The sequence below is a fragment of the Dromaius novaehollandiae genome, chromosome 29 (assembly GCF_036370855.1).
Source record: "Dromaius novaehollandiae isolate bDroNov1 chromosome 29, bDroNov1.hap1, whole genome shotgun sequence".
Classification (NCBI taxonomy): Eukaryota; Metazoa; Chordata; class Aves; order Casuariiformes; family Dromaiidae; genus Dromaius; species Dromaius novaehollandiae.
The window spans coordinates 3,347,376-3,367,542 of record NC_088126.1 but is presented as its reverse complement, the minus strand read 5'-3'; the positions used below and the strand labels follow the sequence as shown (position 1 = coordinate 3,367,542).

General features: G+C 40.7%; 1 protein-coding gene across 1 annotated transcript; it reads right to left on the bottom strand.

The window, feature by feature from the left end:
• Positions 1-72: 72 nt before the first annotated feature.
• Positions 73-18,482, bottom strand: LOC112992078 (methanethiol oxidase-like). Its single transcript, XM_026114951.2, has 12 exons — positions 18,324-18,482; positions 13,195-13,248; positions 11,977-12,089; positions 10,561-10,746; positions 8,842-8,962; positions 7,618-7,800; positions 7,339-7,517; positions 6,211-6,289; positions 3,873-3,994; positions 3,595-3,687; positions 2,439-2,557; positions 73-1,784 (listed from the first exon to the last, which is right to left on the bottom strand). Exons 1-12 carry the CDS (start codon positions 18,325-18,327, stop codon positions 1,622-1,624), a joined length of 1,416 nt encoding a protein of 471 aa, XP_025970736.2. The 5' UTR covers positions 18,328-18,482; the 3' UTR covers positions 73-1,621.
• Between the last annotated feature and the right edge of the window lie 1,685 nt (positions 18,483-20,167).

The window sequence follows — 20,167 nt, the reverse complement described above, 5'->3', positions numbered from 1 at the left end:
CCTCTTCCTAACAAATCAAACAAATGATTTTGCTGGACAACGCGAGATTGATTAGAAACTGAGCACCCACTGTACCCATTCAGTATGGAATATTTATTAGTAGCATTTACATGGGTTAGCACTGTATAGTCCATTATTGAAATCAGTCCTTCCACAAAGAAAACCACAGGTCCTTGCAGAAAGATGATTTAAACATCACCCATTTCTAAAAAGCTGCTGAAAATGCTTTTACTGCAAACGCAGGTAGCTACAACCCCTTGCCATTCAGGAAAGCTTTCTGGCTTTACAAGGTCCTAACAGAACTGCTTGTCCCAGGTTTCAAAGAGGCTGGGGTGACTGCAATCCAGTTGCCCTACATTAGAAGCGCACAAAATGGAACTCTCAAAGCCTAGTTCCAAATATATCAGGCAAGACTGTGAGCAGCTGTGTACAGAATGAAGGCTGGATTATAAAGTAAGATCTGTCAGATAGATGGGCTTTCATTCTAGCAGCACAGGGAAAGGCAGAAGAAACAGCCAAAAGGCTCCATCGGGAAGTCCCATTAACACACCGCTTCTCAGCCACTGCTGATGTGAGTCTAACGTTACAGCTGGCAACGCTAAAGCTCAGCAGGAAATGGTAGAGACTGGCAATGGACACAGAGGGGAAAGGAACAGATCTAGACAGGAAAGAGGACCAGACCCAAGAAAAAGCTCAGGAAGATGCATCAGGAACTGGCAATAGAAGAAAGAGTAGGTTTGTGAGTTCTTGTCCCTTCAATAATTTGCAATCATAAAGCAAGAGACCTAAAAGACACCTGTTGTTAACATCACCTGGCTTAGACACACTGTGCAGAAGAGTTTTTTGCAGTTTTCTCCAGTCTTAAAAAACAGGATAGAAGGAAGCTCTGCTTGCAATAATGGCAACAAAGGTAGCTTCAGTGAAAATAAATTCCTCACCTAGGAATTTTTAGACAAATTACATTATTTCAAAGAGCACAAAATGTAAAATCCTTTCAGAAAGTAACAAAAACAGCAGAAATGTTAATAAGAATAAAAATGTGAGGCTCCACCTGAATTGCAGAACAATTTTACTGTTAATTTTTTACAGCATCACTGCACAAGAGTTAAAATGTAACCCAGCTATGGAAACATGTGGCTTCAGATTAGATATGCACCATTTTTATACTGTGTGTGTTGTAAAGCACTGATTACTTTATCAGCAATTAAATTTTGCAGCAAAAAGACACTCTTGCTCCAGGACAAGCCCATGGAATATACCCTTACGGTGTTATTTAGGAACAGCTTCTCCACCATCATTGGGCAAACAATTCTTAAAAGACTGGTGACCTCTGCCTAGAAACCTACAGTCAATAGTGATTATACAAGACTTCATGAAAGGGGAAATAGTGGAGGAATAAATGAGATCTATATCATGGTTCAGAAAGACCCACTTGGCTTCCTCAGAGAATCACAAGAAAGTGGAGCTTCTGTGGCTCACCCTAATGGAAGTCTAAATTGAGATAGTGGACAAGGTTCCAGCTGAACTGATTTGCCTATACAGAAGAGAAGTGAAGGGTAGGGAGAAGGAGGGGGGGAAGGGGGGAAAAAAAAGAAACAAAGAATACAGTTCCATAAAACAATTACATCCAGATATCAGAGGTACTGTCTCCACCAGGGTAACGAATCTCATGAGCTAGGGCAGGCCCATCAGGTTCCTTCCCAAAATCCACCAGGAAGTTTTTATTCACTTTCAATCCACCTCTTTCAGTATCCACATCAATCTGCAGCATAACAGAGCCTTCCCTGAAAAAAGGGACAAGAAAACAGACATTGGGAAAAGAATTCATACTTGCTGTTCTTCTCTTCCGTATATGGGCAGGGTTGCTCTTCTTTTAATATAGAAGGAAAATGAATGCCAGATTCAAAATAGGCCTTAGCAGCTCTCCAAAGTGAGTTACACCACCTCAGTGAAATCTGCAACCTCAAATTAGCAATGAATGAGTGAAAATTAACAGATGTTGTTACTTATCAAGTAATGGGCAAGCTGCACTATTCCCTCCTGCGGACATCTGGAAGATCATCTTCTGCTTTCTTTAATTCCAAAAAATAAACTGTCATGCTGACACACTCAAGGGCAATTTGGAAGCACTGTGTACTCCAGGAAGCTAGATCATGCTCAGTGCTTTCTTCCTCTTCTTACCTACCTCCCAACAGATGATGATTTCAACCAACAATACCAAATAGTGTGTGCAGCCCCGGAGTTTTTGGGGCCTATTAAGTAAGGACGGATTCTGGTCAGTAGGTGATACCTCTGGGTTGGTGAGCTGTGTATAATAAGTTATTGGAATCAGTGTGCCTGGCTGGGAACTGTGCTGTATCCAGCAGGTGGTACACACACACCACTGTTTCTAACAAGGACATCTTGAATACGGGCTTGTACAGCAGAAGTTTTCTTACTTGATGAGATCTGGGTAGAACTGCTTGTCCCAGCTGCTGTAGAGAGAGGAGGTGACATACAATCTCTTCCCATCCAAACTAAGCTGAATCATCTGAGGTCCACCAGCCACCTTCTTCCCCTAAAATTATAACAGGGAACAAGGTGTACAAGACAAGCTGCCGCAGAGGTCAAACAAAGGAAATGCAACGGCAAAGAAAAACAAAACAGCATGGCACTCCTGCTACTTAGAGGAACATCTAGCTCTCTGAAATCCTTGATACAGGAGTGCCAAATACCCCATCCTGGAGAGGGAACAGGTTTTATTAGGAACCTTATCCCGTATTAACGGGGAGTCTCAAAGCCAATTCAGACGAATTCTGCTTAATTCACAGAACTGGTAATGTCAGAAAATAAGGACCGAGGGGATCAGGTTGTTGTACTTGGATGGAAGAGTCAAAATCAAGCATGAGGTGCATGGCAAAACATTGCTGCAAGCAAGGATATGTCTATACTGCAACTAGGTAACAACATGCACTATGTAAAAAAGGAGTATATGGAACTTCCTGAAGCTGTCTTGGGTGGCCAATGAATCTTACTCACGACTACATTCAGTTCTTGTGCGTTCCATAAGACTTTTCACAGGTAGCTGCCTGGAAAGTGATAATGTTAATGCACACTGATAATGACCAGAGACAATTAATGCTCTTCCATTTTTTTATCAGAGTGCCAGGTGCTATTGAACTCTTTACCTGAAAGTTTGCACACAGACACAAAGAAGCACTGCAAAATATATTGTACATGAGCTAATTTAGTGCTTCAACTATCAATCATTGAAATATATCAGAAGAAGTGATGCCACTGTGATGAATGCACACTGCATCAGCTTTAAATTTTCTAGCTAACAACAGCAGGGAAGATATAATTACACAGGTTTCACTACAGTTGAACAGCTTGTACAATTCCATCAGGGACCAGCACATTTACGAGGGTATGCTAGCTCAGCTCTGCACTGAAATGTGACTGCTGCAGGCCAAGTTATAAGCCAAGACATAAGCTAGCTCAGATATGGCTATGCATGCTGTACTGTCACCTTTGGCTGAGGTGTAGGCATATTTCAAAACAGACTGGAATTAGCAGAGAACTGACAACTTATAACATGCACGTTAGGAAACATACTTTGATCACAAATGGCTCTGGCTGACACTGCAACTCCTGGTCTTCCACCACTGTTACGGGTCCACCTTTTGTGATACTGCCTCCCAGAAACACCTGTAACAAAGGAAACGTATGAGAAAGAACTCAGGATCTCTGGATGTCAAAGCAACATTAAAGCTATATAGTGACAATTCTCACTCAACAGTAACTGTTAGACATTTCCTCCTTTAAGAAAAGAAGGAAGTAAAGAGAAGACTGTACTGCCCTTGTGCATAACAGCTTTTCTGATGCTGGCTTACCTGTCCTACCAGCTTGGGTTTGCGGGTGTTGGTGATATCATACTGACGGATATCTCCATGCAGCCAATTGCTGAAATACAGGAATCTGTCATCCAGCGAGATGAGGATATCAGTAATAAGACCTTCAAGAAAACATTCAGTAGAAGAGTCAGGAAATGGACAGGAGCAGCAGCAAACAAGCTGCTGTATCTTTCAAAACTCTAGTCATAGTAGTCTCAGAAAAGTATGTTAAGATATGGGTTGGACAATCGCAATCACCCTTGGAAACCCAGCACCTGCTCAAAGGAGGTTCAGGCTCTATCAGCATTCCCAGGACCAATCCTAAATCACAGAACCACAGAATGGTTGAGGTTGGAAGGGACCTCTGGAAATCATCTAGTCCAACCCCCCTGCTCAAGCAGGGTCACCTACAGCACATTGCCCAGGATTGTGTCCAGGCGGCTTTTGAATATCTCCAAGGAAGGAGACTCCACAATCTCTCTGCGCAACCTGCTCCAGCGCTCTGTTACCCTCACAGTAAGGAAGTTTTTCCTCGTGTTCAGACGGAACTTCCCGTGTTTCAGTTTGTGCCCGTTGCCTCTCGTCCTATCGCTGGGCACCGCTGAAAAGAGTCTGGCCCCATCCTCTCTACACCCTCCTTTCAGATACTCGCACACATTGATAAGATCCCCCCTCAGTCTTCTCTTCTCCAGGCTAAACAGGCCAAGCTCTCCCAGCCTTTCTTCACATGAGAGATGCTCCAGTCCCTTAATCATCTTAGTAGCCCTCTGCTGCACTCGCTCCAGTAGCTCCATCTCTCTCTCGTATTTTGGGAGCCCAGAACTGGACACACTACTCCAGATGCGGCCTCACCAGGGCTGAGTAGAGGGGGAGGATCACCTCCCTCTACCAGCTGGCAATGCTCTGCCTAATGCACCCCAGGATACCATTGGCCTTCTTGGCCACAAGGGCACACTGCTGGCTCATGGTCAACTTGTTGTCCACCAGGACCCCCAGGTCCTTCTCCGCAGAGCTGCTTTCCAGCAGGTCAGCTGCCAGCCTGTCCTGGTGCAGGGGGTTATTCCTCCCTAGGTGCAGGACTCTGCACTCGCCTTCGTTGAACCTGATGAGGTTCCTCTCTGCCCACCTCTCCGGCCTGTTGAGGTCCCTCTGAATGGCAGCGTTGAAAGCCTTACTGAAGTCAAGGTAGACAATATCCACTGCTCTCCCCTCATTTACCCAGCTAGTCATCCCATCATAGAAGGCTACCAGATTGGTTAAGCCTGATTTCCCCTTTGTGAATTCAAGCTGACTACTCCTAATCACCTTCTTGTCCTTCAGGTGCCTGGAAATGGCATCCAGGATGAGCTGCTCCATCACCTTTCCAGGGATCGAGGTGAGGCTGACCTGCCTGTAGTTCCCTGGGTCCTCCTTCTTGCCCGTTTTGAAGACTGGAGTGGCATTAGCCTTCTTCCAGTCCTCAGGCACCTCTCCTGTTCTCCACGTCCTTTCAGAGATGATTGAGAGTGGCCCAGCAATGACATCCACCAGCTCCCTCAGCATTCGTGGGTGTATCCCATCAGGGCCCATGGACTTGTGGATGTCAAGTTTTCCTAAATCATCTCTAACCCAAAATCATCTCTAACCCAACCATCCTCAACCAAGGGAAAGTCTTCCTTTCTCCAGACTTTCTCTGTGGTCTCTAGTATCTGGGATTCCTGAGGGCTGGTCTTAGCAGTAAAGACTGAAGCAAAGACGGCACTCAGCATCTCTGCCTTCTCTGTATCATTCGTGACCTGGGCCCCTGCCCCATTCAGTAGTGGGCCCACATTCTCCCTAGTCTTCCTTTTGTTACTGATGTACTTAAAGATGACCTTCTTGCTGTCCTTGACATCCCTTGCCAGATTCAATTCTAAATGGGCCTTGGCCTTCCTAGTCACATCCCTGCATACTCTGACAACGTTCCTATAATGCTCCCAAGTGGCCTGTCCCTGCTTCCATCTTCTGTGCACTTCCTTCTTCTGTTTGAGTGCTGCCAGGAGCTCCTTGTTCATCCATGCAGGTCTCCTGCCCCTCTGCAATGGGGCTCATGCTGAGAGACCAAAACTCAAAGTATTTTTCTAGAGACTGACTTCAGGCATCGAGCAGCCAGTGTGGGAGCAGAGGCCTGACAAGATGTCCTACTCGGTGGCTGGTTTGGTTACATCAGAAGTGGTGCACACAGAACCCAAACAAAAACTTACTCTTTTACACAGGAAGCGTTTGATACTTAAGGATTAGATTTTCCAAAAAGCTACAGCGCACCAGGGAACTGAAGAGGAAAACATGCCATTTCTTCCCCAAACATGCTCACACTAACCCGGCATGTCAGGGAGAAGCCATCCCTTCACCTTCTTGCTGGGTACTTCAATCACCTTCTCTGCTGCCCAGTCTCCTTTCTGCAGGAGGCACAGGAGAGAACACAGCACTATTATTGCCTTGATGTTAGCCAAGAGGGCTCAGTTTTGCATGACAGAAGCAGGAAAAGCAAATACTACTATATATTTAACTGGCCCTGTACAAAGGTGATATATACACTGCAATTAAGTGTTAACGAGGAGTGAGGATGGTAAGTATATGGCCAATGAGAATGAGCTGTGTTAATGATTACACTATGAAACAACATCTCAAACAGATTGCTCTATCAGCAGCAGAACTAAAGATTGCTAGTCTCCTGTAAATTTGTGTCCTATTTTTCTTCCACACTCCCTCTAAAACTGCAATAACTCTGCTCCCCTGTCCATGATCCCGTCACTTTCTCTTCCCTTTTCTACCTTAAGGTCCTCCCTATGCTCTCAAATACTAGCTGAGCAAGAGACAGTACTCATCGTCACTGGTAACAAGGTATACATTATGTTCTGATTAGCTGTTTAATCCACATTTTTTTGGCCAGTTTGCAGGCCAGAAAGAAAGATCTTGAGCTAATGCTGCAGCCATTTCCTCCATGCGAGTACTTATTAGGGAGTCTCATGTTTACCTGATCACCAACGTTCCTATCCTTGGCAAGAACACCCACTCTTTGAGACTTTCATGATTCACCAATTTTGATTAAATTGTTCAACATGTTCCCAAGTTACTGTAGAGGGCAGGAGAGTTGGGAGTAGGACTGACAGATCAGCCCCATGATTTTTGAGCTTTGCTTCCTTTCAGAAACAGGCTACTGATGGATTTGCATGCTGGATATCAGCAACACTGCTGCAGAAATACTCAAAACACTGACCAACTGCAATTGTTCAAAGATGAGGGATTACATAGCAGCTTCAGAATGAGATTGCATCGGCTTGTACGCACACTGTCATTAAAAGGTTTGCTCTGACACAATGCTATAGCTTGATTAGCATTAGACTAGAGTTAGGAGCCTTTTTTTGATTGGAATCCTAAGTGATCAGTGGATTTCTGAAGCAATTAGGTTTGAGCTTTCATTTCTGTCAGGGCTTTCATTATTTACCTCAGTCTTGTAGAAACGATGCACTGCACTACTCAGAGCACATCCAACAAATCCTTCTGAAGCATCCGGATTGTGGAGGAATCGAATTTCCAGAGGAACAGAGTTCTCTCCTAAGTCAATTGATTGAATGTAGGTATGAGAGTTCCAGTCCCACACATTAATGTGGCGGCCGTAATGACCTAATGGATCAGATCAAACAAAAATAAGCAAAGAAGCGATTATTTTAACTTTAAAGAACAATAACTTTTACTTTTGAAGTTTAAACAAACACTTCCTCACCTTTCTCTAAATCAGCTGGGTCAAAACCTCCTGCAAGGACTTTTGGGGTTCCCCATTCAGTGCTCATGAGGACATTATGCCGTGGCTGATACCAGAAGTCGTAACCCATTGAGGGTACTTTCTCTCCCTTCTCCCAATTTCCCTTCACCTCAAAGGTCTCTCCATCCAACAAAATAAAGCCACCTGATATTAAAACAGAGATTTGCACACAGAGTTTCAGCTTTAAATAAGACAAGTAATATATTAATATTAAAACATCTACTTCCTAAACATTCTGTAAATTAGTATCCCATGCCTCAAGGAAATTTTGTGATTCCTTGGGTATTGCTTTGGTGGACTAAATGAAATAAAAGCTGGATTTATAAAGGCAGTTCCATGAACATTACCACCTTTTTATGAATTTTCTATGCTCCAGTTTTGCTCTATTTCTGCTTGACTGATTTCAGTAGATCAGCTGACTCTCCTAGAGTACATTTCAACTAAGGGATGTCTTAGAGAAGATCCTGGAGGATTCACCTCAATTTTTCTCTGTTTGCATCTGGTATCCTTGATTAGGCACATAATACACATCTTATTCAGGGACATATTTGCCCATGATGCAGAAGAGAAAACCCTCTGAAAAGGAGCAGATTTCACTACTTAATCATCCAAAGTATCTTCCCCCTAATAGCTAGTATTTCTCTTTATTAGATGTCAGGTGTTTTACATCTGAATAGGTAACAAACTTTATATGCAAGTTTTAAATAGGAATTACCATCTTCATCAGACAAAAGAGGACTTAGGTTGGTAACAGAATCTTTCTTGCCCAAATCACAAGTATTGAGCCAATACAGACTATGTTCAAAAGCAATTCTTCCCAGCTCTGTCTTGAAGGGGCTCAAGCGAAGTGGTAATGGGTTTCTTGCTCATGCTATGAACACTAGAGTTGGTCTTCTTTAGTAATGCATTTGAAAGGCCAAGACACAGAAGCTGAACAGTTCAAACGTGTTCCTCCACATCAAGTTTGAATTGCTATGGTGGAGCAATGTCTATACAGCTTACCTGTTAACTGAAGTATTTACTCTACAGTTAAATAAACAATTTAGGTTCCCAGCTGCTACAGTGGTTATGTGCTCAAAAGAACTGTGAGTTCTTAACAATGTTTCTAGCTTTGCAGCCTATATTTTGGGAACCTGATACTTCTTACCGTGGATACTTTTCTTGAATCATGAAGGGGATTCATACCTTTTCCATTGCCAGAAGGGTCTCCCAAACAGCTGATTACAATCTCACCACTGCCCAGACAGTGAGAGGTGTGAGGATTAGCCACATTACCCTTCCAGAATAACTCCACTGGCTCAACAATCTAAAATGAGTATACGCATAGTCAGACCTTTGTTCAGATTAGTACAGAATGTCAATTCCACCCCTGTCTAAGAGTTCAAGCTTCTAAGAGTGGTGAAGGAGTAGTAAGGGTGGGTGGGTGAGGGGAGTTGTTTCTTTTGTCACTTTGATTTTTGAGTATTTGCCACCTCCCTCCTTCTGATCTGTCCAATAAGACGGTACCGTCCATGACATTATAGATTTGTTCTTCTCAATAAAATAAATAGCAAGAATTAAATGGCTAATTCATGGATCAGCGAGACAGTGAAATCTTTATTTGCTTTAATTAGTACCACTGGAGAAATACCACTGTACAATTTTCAGATGTCAGCTCTCATTTGGAGCAGTAACAGCTCAGAGGAGGGGAAAAAAATCTTCGAGTGGACTTCTTTGCCAGAGACCCTCTTTGAAACAAAATTCACTGTACAAGAAGAGACCCCGGGGATGCGTGCGTGTGGGCTTATTTCATTGCATTAATAGCCTAGCGAGGTTCTAAAGAACTGCTTAGTTACCAATGTTACTCAAAACTGTAAGATTATCAATGACAGCATTTACAGATAGGTGGAGCAAGACAAAAGACCACTTAAAATTGCCTTACGTTCCACATTATGACCTGTCTTCAAAAGACTTTTTTAATCAGTAGACTAATTTTGTCTCTGCCAAGCTTGTAACTTTGTAGTGAAGTTTTACACATTGGGGTGGGATTCATCTGACCAAGTAAAGACACTGTATATATGCTTACATCTAAGCTAATCCTCTAGCTTACTTTATAGCCAATGAAAAGAAATAAACACTTTTAGGACACAATTCCTTCATCCTAAAACAGTCTTCTAAAATAGGTTAGACAAATCTCACTCCAGCAATGTCTCTCCTTTTTCCACTGACTGTAAAGGGAACATAAACAATTAGACATGTACAAAGTACAAGTCTATACCAGAGCTAAATTTATGCCAAATGAATTACTGCAGTGGCAGTTTTATTTTGAGAAAATTTCCACTGTTTCCAAGAACAAGATATAACAAAAAATGTTAATTTCCCCACATTAAAATATTTTATTACATTTTTCTTTAAAAAAGATCTAGATATACCATGTTTAGGGACTAGGGATTACAAATCAAGGAGGTATTGTCCTTTATGGAAAAGATCTGGTTTTGCTCACTGAAAATCCAATCAAATTTGAACTCGCTAAGATCTGTGGAAAAAAAATACAATTCATAAATGCTCAATTGAATGTGCTGACTGTGTGAGGTAGGAGTTTGCTTTGTGATCTCAGTCAAAAACAATATTATAGTGCACAAACACTTGGACTGAAATTCATATCGCACAGGCAGGCCGAGTTCTGGAACCTCCTAAATTTTCAGTGTTCGCAACTACTCATATTTCTTGCATGCAAGGTTTTTGTGTGTAATTTATCAATAAATTGTAAGAGTCTCAAAACTCCCACAAGTGCCTAACATTTGACAAAAGCTTCCAAAACTGTTCTGATTCTCCTATTCTAATTTGATGTTACAATCCATAAAATCTCTATCTCTTGGTCAAAATAAAAACATAAAAAGACATCTTAAAGTCATTTAAACATACCTTATGGATTCTAGGAGCTCGCAAGTCTGTTCCCACATCCACCACATAAATGCGAGAAGAGATCAGACTTGGTAGAATCAGACGATTTCTTCTCTTTGTGGCATCCCCAAAGCAGCTGCTACAGGCATTCCATCCTGAGTGATGGAGCTCATCCTTAAGGTTGGGCATGGGCAGACGATGGATCACCTACAGAGTCAAAGACAAGACTTAAGAATCAAGTCTGAGATAGCTTTTCTCCTATGCAAAGAAAAGAGTCTTTATGTCCAAGCATAAACTAGTAAAGAGCAGAAGGAAACTGCTATTTGTTATTCAGCAAGCTGATTCAGCCCAAGACATGAAGAATGGAAACAGTGAAGCGGGAAAAGAAATTTGGACATCATGATTGCATAGGATTTGTAAAATGAGGTATGCTATTAAATTCATCCAAATCTTTAAAAGACTAATTCAGGAGATATAGAACAATGATATAGAAAAAAAAAAACAACAGAAAAAATACATTAATTGTCCATGTGCTACAAGTCTCTGGTTTTACAAGATTTACCTGATTACAAACCGGACTGACTGTAGCAAACTGACATGTTAATCTGTACCCTTGCTTCATATCTCTACTTCTCTGTATAACTAAGAAAAGTGGAAAGATCACAGCTAAGTTTTATCAAAGTTTTAAGAAATTTGTTTCCTCAACTCTCCCACAATACAAACCTAAACAGTAGCTAGAAGAAATTATGAAAGTCTTTGTTGTCAAACCCAATTTGCTGCTCCTTAAAGACACTGCAGGGCTGGAGACCAACATCCAAAATATCTTCAGTTATTTGAGTTGTATAAGCACTTAATGTTTAAAGGCAGTTTAAAGAAAGGGTCTTACCAATAACTGGGATCTGGTACTATTGGTAGCTAGCTAGAGCTTTCCATTTATGATGTAAATGGATTAGTTTCATAGTGCCTAATACAGAATTTCCTGGGGTATCAGAGCTCCTTCGTTATAAACTCTGTCTAAACTACTGACACATCCCGAGGAAATATAACCTTCTAGAGCCTAATACTCATGCTCAATACAAATCAACAATAGTGTTACAAAGAGAACTATTAAAACACTATGCATAAAAAGGCTCTGAAAGTGTCTTGAGACTAACAAGAAAAATATTAGCTTTTAGTAACCAACTAAGAAAAACAGCACAGGGTTTGACTGATACTCAACACTGAAATTTCTATTTGAAAGTGATTATGGAAGAAAAAAAGAAGAAAACATGAAGTCAAATACAGAGCAGAGAAGAAAACATTGGCTGGGATCCAAAGTTCATGACTGAAAGGGTCACAAATCAGGTGAGAAGAAGTAAAAGTAGAAACTGAGAATGCAAACCCAAATATTCACTACCCCAGGATAGGGAGCATTAGAGCCATTCAACACACAGGTACCTGACAGTAGTGTGGAGATTTGGGGTCAACATCCACCGTGGCCAAATAGTCAGGCTTCTCTATCCCAGTGTTTCTGTAGATACAAGGCAAGTACAAAATCTCCTCCCGGGGACCTTTCAAGGCAGAAATATTTAATGAGTCAAAAGAAATTATTTTCACAGCAAGCTATTCTAAACCTGACAAGAATCTGTCCTGGGATTTACTTTCTCTGTCTGTAAATTGGGATTCTTTCTCATTAGTAACTGGGAAGCCAGACCTCAGTATTTCTATTCTATGGAGAAATGCTAAGTAGTATTATAGTTTGAGCAGTGAAGAGTCCAGAAATTGCCAGGAAAAAGTTCTTATTCAGCGATGGGGCTTCTCCCCTCCCCTTGCCCTACTGATGTGAGGGGTCCTGAGAATGCAACTGTTTTGCTGAAGAAGGACAGTGCTGGGGACCACCTTCCCACCTATAAGGCTATGTCAAACCTCTCCTTTCTCCAGTTACACCAGCGACTCCCTACTGTCACGGCCCAGATTTGGGCCTGTCTATGCCAACATTCTACTCATTACAGTTTCTAAAATTGAGGCTTTTAAAATATATTAAGACTCACAGTGACATTCTGACACTACTAAAAACTACAGTAAAATGCCTCAATGGCTTTGGTGAGGTTCAGCATTTAGCCCAGCAATACTACCCATCCAGGAAGAACAGACTGCAACTTTTTTATAGCTACCAGTGGATAAGCTTGCCATGTCATACAAAATATCCTACAGTCCCTTTCCTCTTTTTTCCCTTCTTCTATCCTAGAAAAATACTTGCTTTCATGGGAGATTAAGAGGGAAGTCTATAGAAGTCTCCATCCAAAAACACCAATGGAAGGTTTTTTTCAGGTTAAATTACAGTAAGTTGCCCCCAATACTCTTAAAGCAAAGCTCTATTTTGCAAAATAGAGAAATAGAACAGTTTGTTGCATGTTAGCATCCCATATCACTGCATTTATCTAAAACCAGCTCTACTTTTAGTACTGCAATTCAGTTAACTCATGATAACATAGCTTGTATATTTTGCCCAGAGTCAGGTCCAAAATGAAATAAAATCTCTTTTAATATTTAAAGCTTTTTCAGCCTTGCTAGTCAATAAGCCTCTCTAGAAGACATGTACTTAATCTTCATTTAATTTGAAAACAACTCTTTTACTGATGTCCTGGACTTCAGAAAATATGTTACAGTACTTGCCTTTCATGGCTTGCAAAGGAGTTGCATATCCTGGACCACATGCTTCACATTTGGCTGATTTGAGAAGAAAAAAAAAAAGAAAGTTTCAATCTCGGAGTTACTTGAAAACATTTGTCTTAACAGGACATTGGCTTTGCATTCATAGATTGAGAAATCTCAGATCCAATTTCACTTTGCCAAGCCCCTACAAGTCTCACTGACCTCCAGCCAGCGCTGAGGTTCGGTTTCCGGAAATCCAGAATGTGACACTCCACACTCAAAAATTATGAAAAATTTGGGCCTTGGTTTCAAAAATTTCGGCCTCACAATTTAACACCATGTTCATATATGACAAGGGGCTGGGATTTAAAGAAAACTGTGTTTAATGTTTAGAGATAGCTGCTGAAGCACTGTCAGATGCGTAAGTAGATAGATTGCCCAGTTTAAATACCACTTTTTATTGTTACTGGAAAGCCTCCAGTCTTCTCCTGAATATAAATTCTTGAAGTGGTTATTCCTAAGGGTTTTCAGCCTGGGTGAGAGGTAATACTGCAGACAACCAGAAAGGATGGGAGGAAGGGGGATTATGAACCATTCCACCTCCTCTCTATTAGAAACTCAGCTCCCCATCTCTGCCTTCCCATCAGCATTCCAGCTGTTAGAAACCCTCCTCGAACTCCAGCTTGCATTCCTTGTTTACCATTTCCAACACAGCATCTACACCATGAATCAGCAGAAGGAAGACAGCTTGGTGGGGAACCCATAATTTCAGGAAGCTTGAAACAGAATCTAGATTTCGTCAGAGAAGGAAACCCCTCAAAGCAGAAGAAAGGACAATATCTGGTTGAAGGCTGGGGTCTCTGTTAGGTTGGAAGAACAAGTCATTTTATAGTGACAAGACCAAGAAGCAATGCTTTTCTGTGCTGTAAGAGTCAAAACCAACCAATAAATCTGGGTGTCTCTGTGCAAAACCTCAAAATTTGCATGGGGAATAGGAACTGCAGCAGCTGTTATCTAAACCTTCTCTGTCTGGAAAGCAATCTGTTCACTTCCAAAAAGTAGGATCGCTAATTAATTCATCCAGAACTACTACCTGGCAATTTTTTATAACTGTTCCAGCTTACTTCTAAAGAGTTTTAGTTCCCTTTGTACCAGTTTGGATCCTAATCAATGGCTAAGTAAAAATACTAAAACAGCCTCATATACAGCAATTTCTGCTCTAACAGGGTAAATATAACATATATGCTCAGGTCTGTATCAATAAACTACTGGCTAGAATTAAAAAAAAAAAAGAAATATTTCTTTAAAAGGCATATACAACATTTTGCAAGTTTATAGGCTTAAGTGAAGCACATAAATCTCTACTTTTCTATAACCACAAAGCTTCAGGCCTGCAGAATCCATTCCAGCATGTAGGAGGATTCTAGCTTCTACTCCATTCCTAAATGGTATTAGTATATAATCAGCTGTTTAAAACATAACAATTTAGCAGCACTGTGCATCAGGATGCTAGCATATTTTTTCAATATGACATGAAGTGAAATACATTCTGACAGGAGCAAAAACATAGTAGAGTTGCTTTCCTCAGTGCCTCAAGTGTCTGTAACAAAAATGAGGAAACCAGCTAATTATTTGCCATTCTCTTATACCACTGGATTTAAAAATAGAAGGTTATAGCAGCTAGAGGTATAGAGGTAGTGATAGTTCCATTGCCCATTTAATTACAGAGCCTTTCTTTGGAGGCAAAGACGATTTGGCCATTTCTTCATGCAATCAACTCACTGCATTCTGAGGATCATAACATTAAAAACAGGATCTTCTCTAAAAGGATAATTTCATACTTTAGGTTTAGTTCCACATTCTTTATTAAATATTTTATCTGAAAATAGAGAAAAGGAAGTTTGCTTTGTTCCATTTGTGTCCAAGTTCCACAAAAAGCCATAATTTCAACTTTATTCTAATTTTCTCAATCACCTAAATTAGCAGGAGCTCGCTATGCATTAGACCACAACTTAATTAGCATTGCAAATACAGTGTTCTGCAGATTATTTTGAGAAAAAGATTATTTGTGCCAAATTCTTTTCTAGCAAAAACATACAGCAAGATGAACATTTCCTCTTCCTTCTCCTCAAAAACATTTTTTTCTCCTTTTCATCTGATCTTGTTCAAATACTCTTTTATTCCAAACCGTTGTATCTAATTGCCTCAAGACATCTGAAGATGATGCAAATCTTTCCCTGTTACACAATGCCAAGCTCATTTGTGAATACAAAATAAGGGTTTTGTCGTGAAATTAATTTATACTATCTTGTAGCAACATGTTAACAATAATATTTCCAATGCTATGTTAATAATCCATGCTTAAACATGTTAATATTATCATTATGTTCCAGATCCCCCATTAATCTGGCAGCTGACCAAATGTTTTGAATACCAGGAAGTGGAACACTGTATCACACAGAGGGGGTTTGCAAACTCCAACTAGGTGAAAAGCACTTCTAAAGAGAAATTGTCATGCGGATAGCCTCCTTCCACCAAGTCCACCTTCCCTCTCTTTCTTTGCCACAGAACATTGCTCCACCACAACTGCTGTCATGTAAATTTATCAATTAAGAACACATGCACTTAGCTTTAACTGCTTCAACGTACAATTTTCCTTCGTTCACAAAGTCACATTAACCCTCATTCCTCTTTGATCTTAGGCAGTTGTTTTTCACGCATACAAACCCCAAAAGCTGATAAAATATCACTATTCTTTCAATTACCATTGTCTATAGCAAGTCTCATGTGTGGAGAGCAAAGCAAACTGAGAAATCCAGTCTAGTTTCCTTTTGCTCTGTATTTTTCCAACTGGAGAACAAGACAGACACTAAATTAGACGTAACTGGCCAATATTTCATGAACCACCACCAATGATCCATAGACCACTCTGGAAAACTCTGTGCTAATTAACAAGTTTGGGAGATAATTTGCTACATTTACAACGACTTACTACATGCAAGCTGTAATTTCCCACATAACACCTATGGGACTCCCTGCAGCTTTCCATCCATTCACCAAATTTTAGGCAAGGGGCCAATATTCTCAATGTCATAAAAGTCAAAAGAACTTTGATGGTGGCAAGGGCACCATGCTTTTTCAGGTGACAGTCAAGGAAAAAAAAAGCTTTGTTTCCCTCAGTTTCGCTAGGCACCAAGTTGTACCAATGTGCCAAGTAATACTGCACACTGTGCAAGTCAAAGAATGACGACTGAATCTGTCGGTCCAGCAGTCGCAGCACAGAGCAGCACTCCAGACACCTCGGTTTCAACGGGAGCCAAGGCAACGTGTTGCTCTGCATCTCCAAACACCAACGCTCCCTTTTGTCAGACAGAGCACAGAGATGCCTCCCCACCTTTTCAAGGGTTGTAAAGTCTTCAGAAGTGCTGATTATCTGTTATGAGCTCCTCAGGGCAAAGAAGAATGGAAAATACAGATCATCCCAAAGGCCAATAAATACCAGAAAAAAATTGTAAAAGCAGGATTTAGGAGACTCTTTTATAAAAAAAAACTTTTGAAAGTGCATATCTTTTTTAAATAAAAGTCCAATCTGTTTATACTTACATAATCGATGTGCTGAAGTTTTTAATTGACATGCAAAGCCACTAGGGAAGCGACAGGAAGGCCAACTATACTCAGGTTAACTTGGAGTTATTAGTAGTCTACATAACGAGGCTTATAGACTTACAACAACAGGTAATAGCACTGTAAAGAAATTATCCTACCTGATAAGGTGCAGTTTCACAGTAAATTCAGTAAATTAAAACTGTTAACACAGGCAAGATACTTTCTTTCATGGTTTGTATTAAACAGTTTGTTATAAATCTAGGTGGAATAAATTTAGGCCAACCTGGGCTTTTTGCAGAGCCTCAGTAAATAGCAAGTTGTATCAGGTTAAGGTGTACGCTTGGGTTGAACAGAGACGTATTAAAAAAATGAAGGGAGGTAAACCTGGTTTATGGTATCATTGTGCCCAGGTTGAACTGTTGAAATAAACATGCAAATGGAAAAAAATGGAAATGAGAATATCAGTTATACTATATACAAGACAAGATATAGGCCTTACAGAACAACAGAGACAAAAAAACATTCTTGTTAGAAAGCAAATCTTTCGCCAAGTAACAAATAACTCAAGCAGACTTTAATGATTCTGTTAAATTTTTGAAGAATAAGACAAGACTCCATCTTCTACAGGGCCAAGAACAAGGCATACTTTTCCAAGCCCTGCGACCAAGTAACCAACCTCACTCTGCTTTAAGGTACAGTATTTAACTTATTCTTTATGCACTCCCTAGTTATTCCTTACAGACTGTTGTGACCATTGAGGCAAAACTGTCCCTTTCACAGGTTATAAACTGAAACTTAAAGGCTGTTAAGAAGCTAAAGCAAAATAGTTTATTTTGTGCTATTAGTACTTACAAAAGTACAAAAAGGTAATCATTCATCCTGGGCAGATAAACCAGACTAGTCACTTTTGCTGAGTCAGTGCCATTGTTTTTGTCTTTGTAACTAGGGTCTCTATACTAAGGTATTTTTCAAGGATTTTTACCCTGTATTGTGAAAACAAAATGTAACAGTGTCTGCCCTGCAAATTATATAAGAATATACTGACATTCAAAAAAGTTCTGTTTTAGCCCCCCCCCATTTCCCGTCCATCCATCCAAAAATAAAGTTTATAAAAATTATACTGCTTATCATAAAAACATAAGCAAAAAGTTAAATTATGGTCCTCAGTTCCCTGCCAGTCTTCTTGAAAGTGCCTTTCACATTCACAGTCAACGAGAGCAGCAAGTCCAAGTGTTTATTTCAGTTTCTAAATGCGGAGGTACAAAAGAGACAACTCATGACAGCATTAAAACTATTTTTTGAAAGCATTAAAGCTATTTATTGAAAAGCACACTGTTTTTAAACTGTTTAAAGAAAAAAAACCTCTTAATAGTCCGAGGAAATGCTGAACTTCAGCCCCACGTTTCTCCTGACTAGTCTGCCACAGAAACGAGCCCACTAAACTCTGCTTACAAGTCGTTTGGAGGTTTCAAAGTGCAGAACGCTAGCAAACAAGAGCAGGACCCCAGCAGATCCAGGCTGGATCCACCGGCAGGATCTCTTACCCATGCTGGATCCGAAGTTCAGGGTTGCTAGGTGTCTGCAACAGGAAGTGCAGCTGCCTGGACTGGATTTAGGAAAGCAAAAGCTGTTCCGAGGGGGTCCTATATGCAGGAGGGAGAGGGCGGGCAAGACGAGGGAGAGAAACTGCCAAGGGGAGGATCCAGCCCAGCCAGGAGCGTGGGAGGACGTGGACAGAAATTCAGCGTTTACTTCCTGGGAAATAGTGGAGGAAGCGCTGAAGTTCTGCCCGAGCCCCTTCCTCAGCCCCCCGGAGCTGCACCGGGTTCTGACTCTAGTGGACTTTCCACATCCTCCTGCTTACATGCTGGATGCATTTATCTGCCTATTCTGTGCCCAAGTAACTGCCCTTATACAGAGAAAACCCACATGCTTTCTAGCAGTAAAAGGGGAAACGGTTCTGCTTAAAAGCTCTTGATTTGGGGCAGTATTTCAAGTTCTCCAGGAGGCAATGCATGCCAGGCCAGATCAGAGCTCTCAGTTGTGTCTAGTTTGGCAGGCGGTTATGTTTTAACATTTTTATGGCCCTTCGATCCTCTACGCAAGGCAGCTACAGAAAGATAATTTGCCCGACAAAACCTTCACAGAATGACTTTTTGTGGAAGATTCTTGCAAGACTGACTGCTGCCTTGGAGCAGCTGAAAATCTAGATTTCACTCTTTATTCCATTTGGGATTCTGCTAAACAGTCCCTAATAGGAATGAATCTATTGTTTTCCATGGATTTGCTAAAGAACAGTATTTTTTTTCCAGAAAGCAGGCAACTTAATCTGCCATTCCCCAAAAACACTCTCAAGAGCAGATTCTACATTTTACTCCCTTGTTGCATTTCCTCTCTCTCTTTTATATAAGCTGCCAATAACAGCTGAAAGACTAAATGCTTCTGAAGCACTACAACTATTTTAGCAATTCCTTCTCTTAAGCCAAGGGAGTGTCAGAGGGAGTTGACAAACAACTTATAACTAACCATTTATTTAGTGAATTTAACATTTCTTCCTGGACACAAGCTAGATAAATGCAGTTTGTTAACCTGTTTGCCAATTCAGACTGCTTGCTAAATATTTTGTGCAAACAAATTCTAATCTAACCTAACATTGCTCAAAAATGCTTTTCTCTAAGTATTCTTTTAAGCACTCCGCAGTTGTATTTAGGTATTTCAGGTGCATGATTGGGCCATCTAAGTCATGTTTTGCTCTCCTCATTTGATGGGCTGACCTCTGCTAACTGCTTCGGAACAAAAATATATTTTTTCTAACTCATGTTTAAATTATTTGACTCAACAAGGAACACATTATTGTCCAGTATCAAAATAACATTGTATTAAATCATTAGTACTCTAAGCTCACATCTCATGCTGCTGTGGAAGGACTGCGATCTACTGCACACCTTGGGATGCATCTATCATAAACACAGAACTAGAGTAAGGCCATGATTACTTTGTCCACATGGAGGCTTTGGAACAACACTCAGACACAGCCTTGAGCAGAGAAGTTGTTAAAAAAGCAGCTAAAGATAAAAAAAACTACATGCAAAAGGGGACACCCAGGAACAGCATGGTGAAAATTGTAGAAACAGCTCTTGAAATCAAACCTACGAAGCAAAATAGCACTGTATTAAAAAAATACAACAGCAGCAATGACTACTTTCATTTAGTCCTTCGCAGTCTAACGTCTAACACACTACCTGTCTGCAGCTTCTATACAGCTCCTACTACTACGACACCCTGTGCTGCAGCTCAGACTCCTGTTAACACTTTTGGCAAGTGCAGGCCTGATTTTTGTATCTTGTATCAATCTAGAAATTAATCTCATTAAAGTATCACAACTAAG

Bases quoted from the DNA above. Each gene is read 5' to 3' on its own strand.
- LOC112992078 (XM_026114951.2), bottom strand. The intron at 8,963-10,560 runs GTATGTTTAAAT...TACTCATTTTAG, and splicing joins GAGCTCCTAGAATCCATAAG to ATTGTTGAGCCAGTGGAGTT. The intron at 6,290-7,338 runs GTAAATAATGAA...TGCCTCCTGCAG, and splicing joins ATCGTTTCTACAAGACTGAG to AAAGGAGACTGGGCAGCAGA.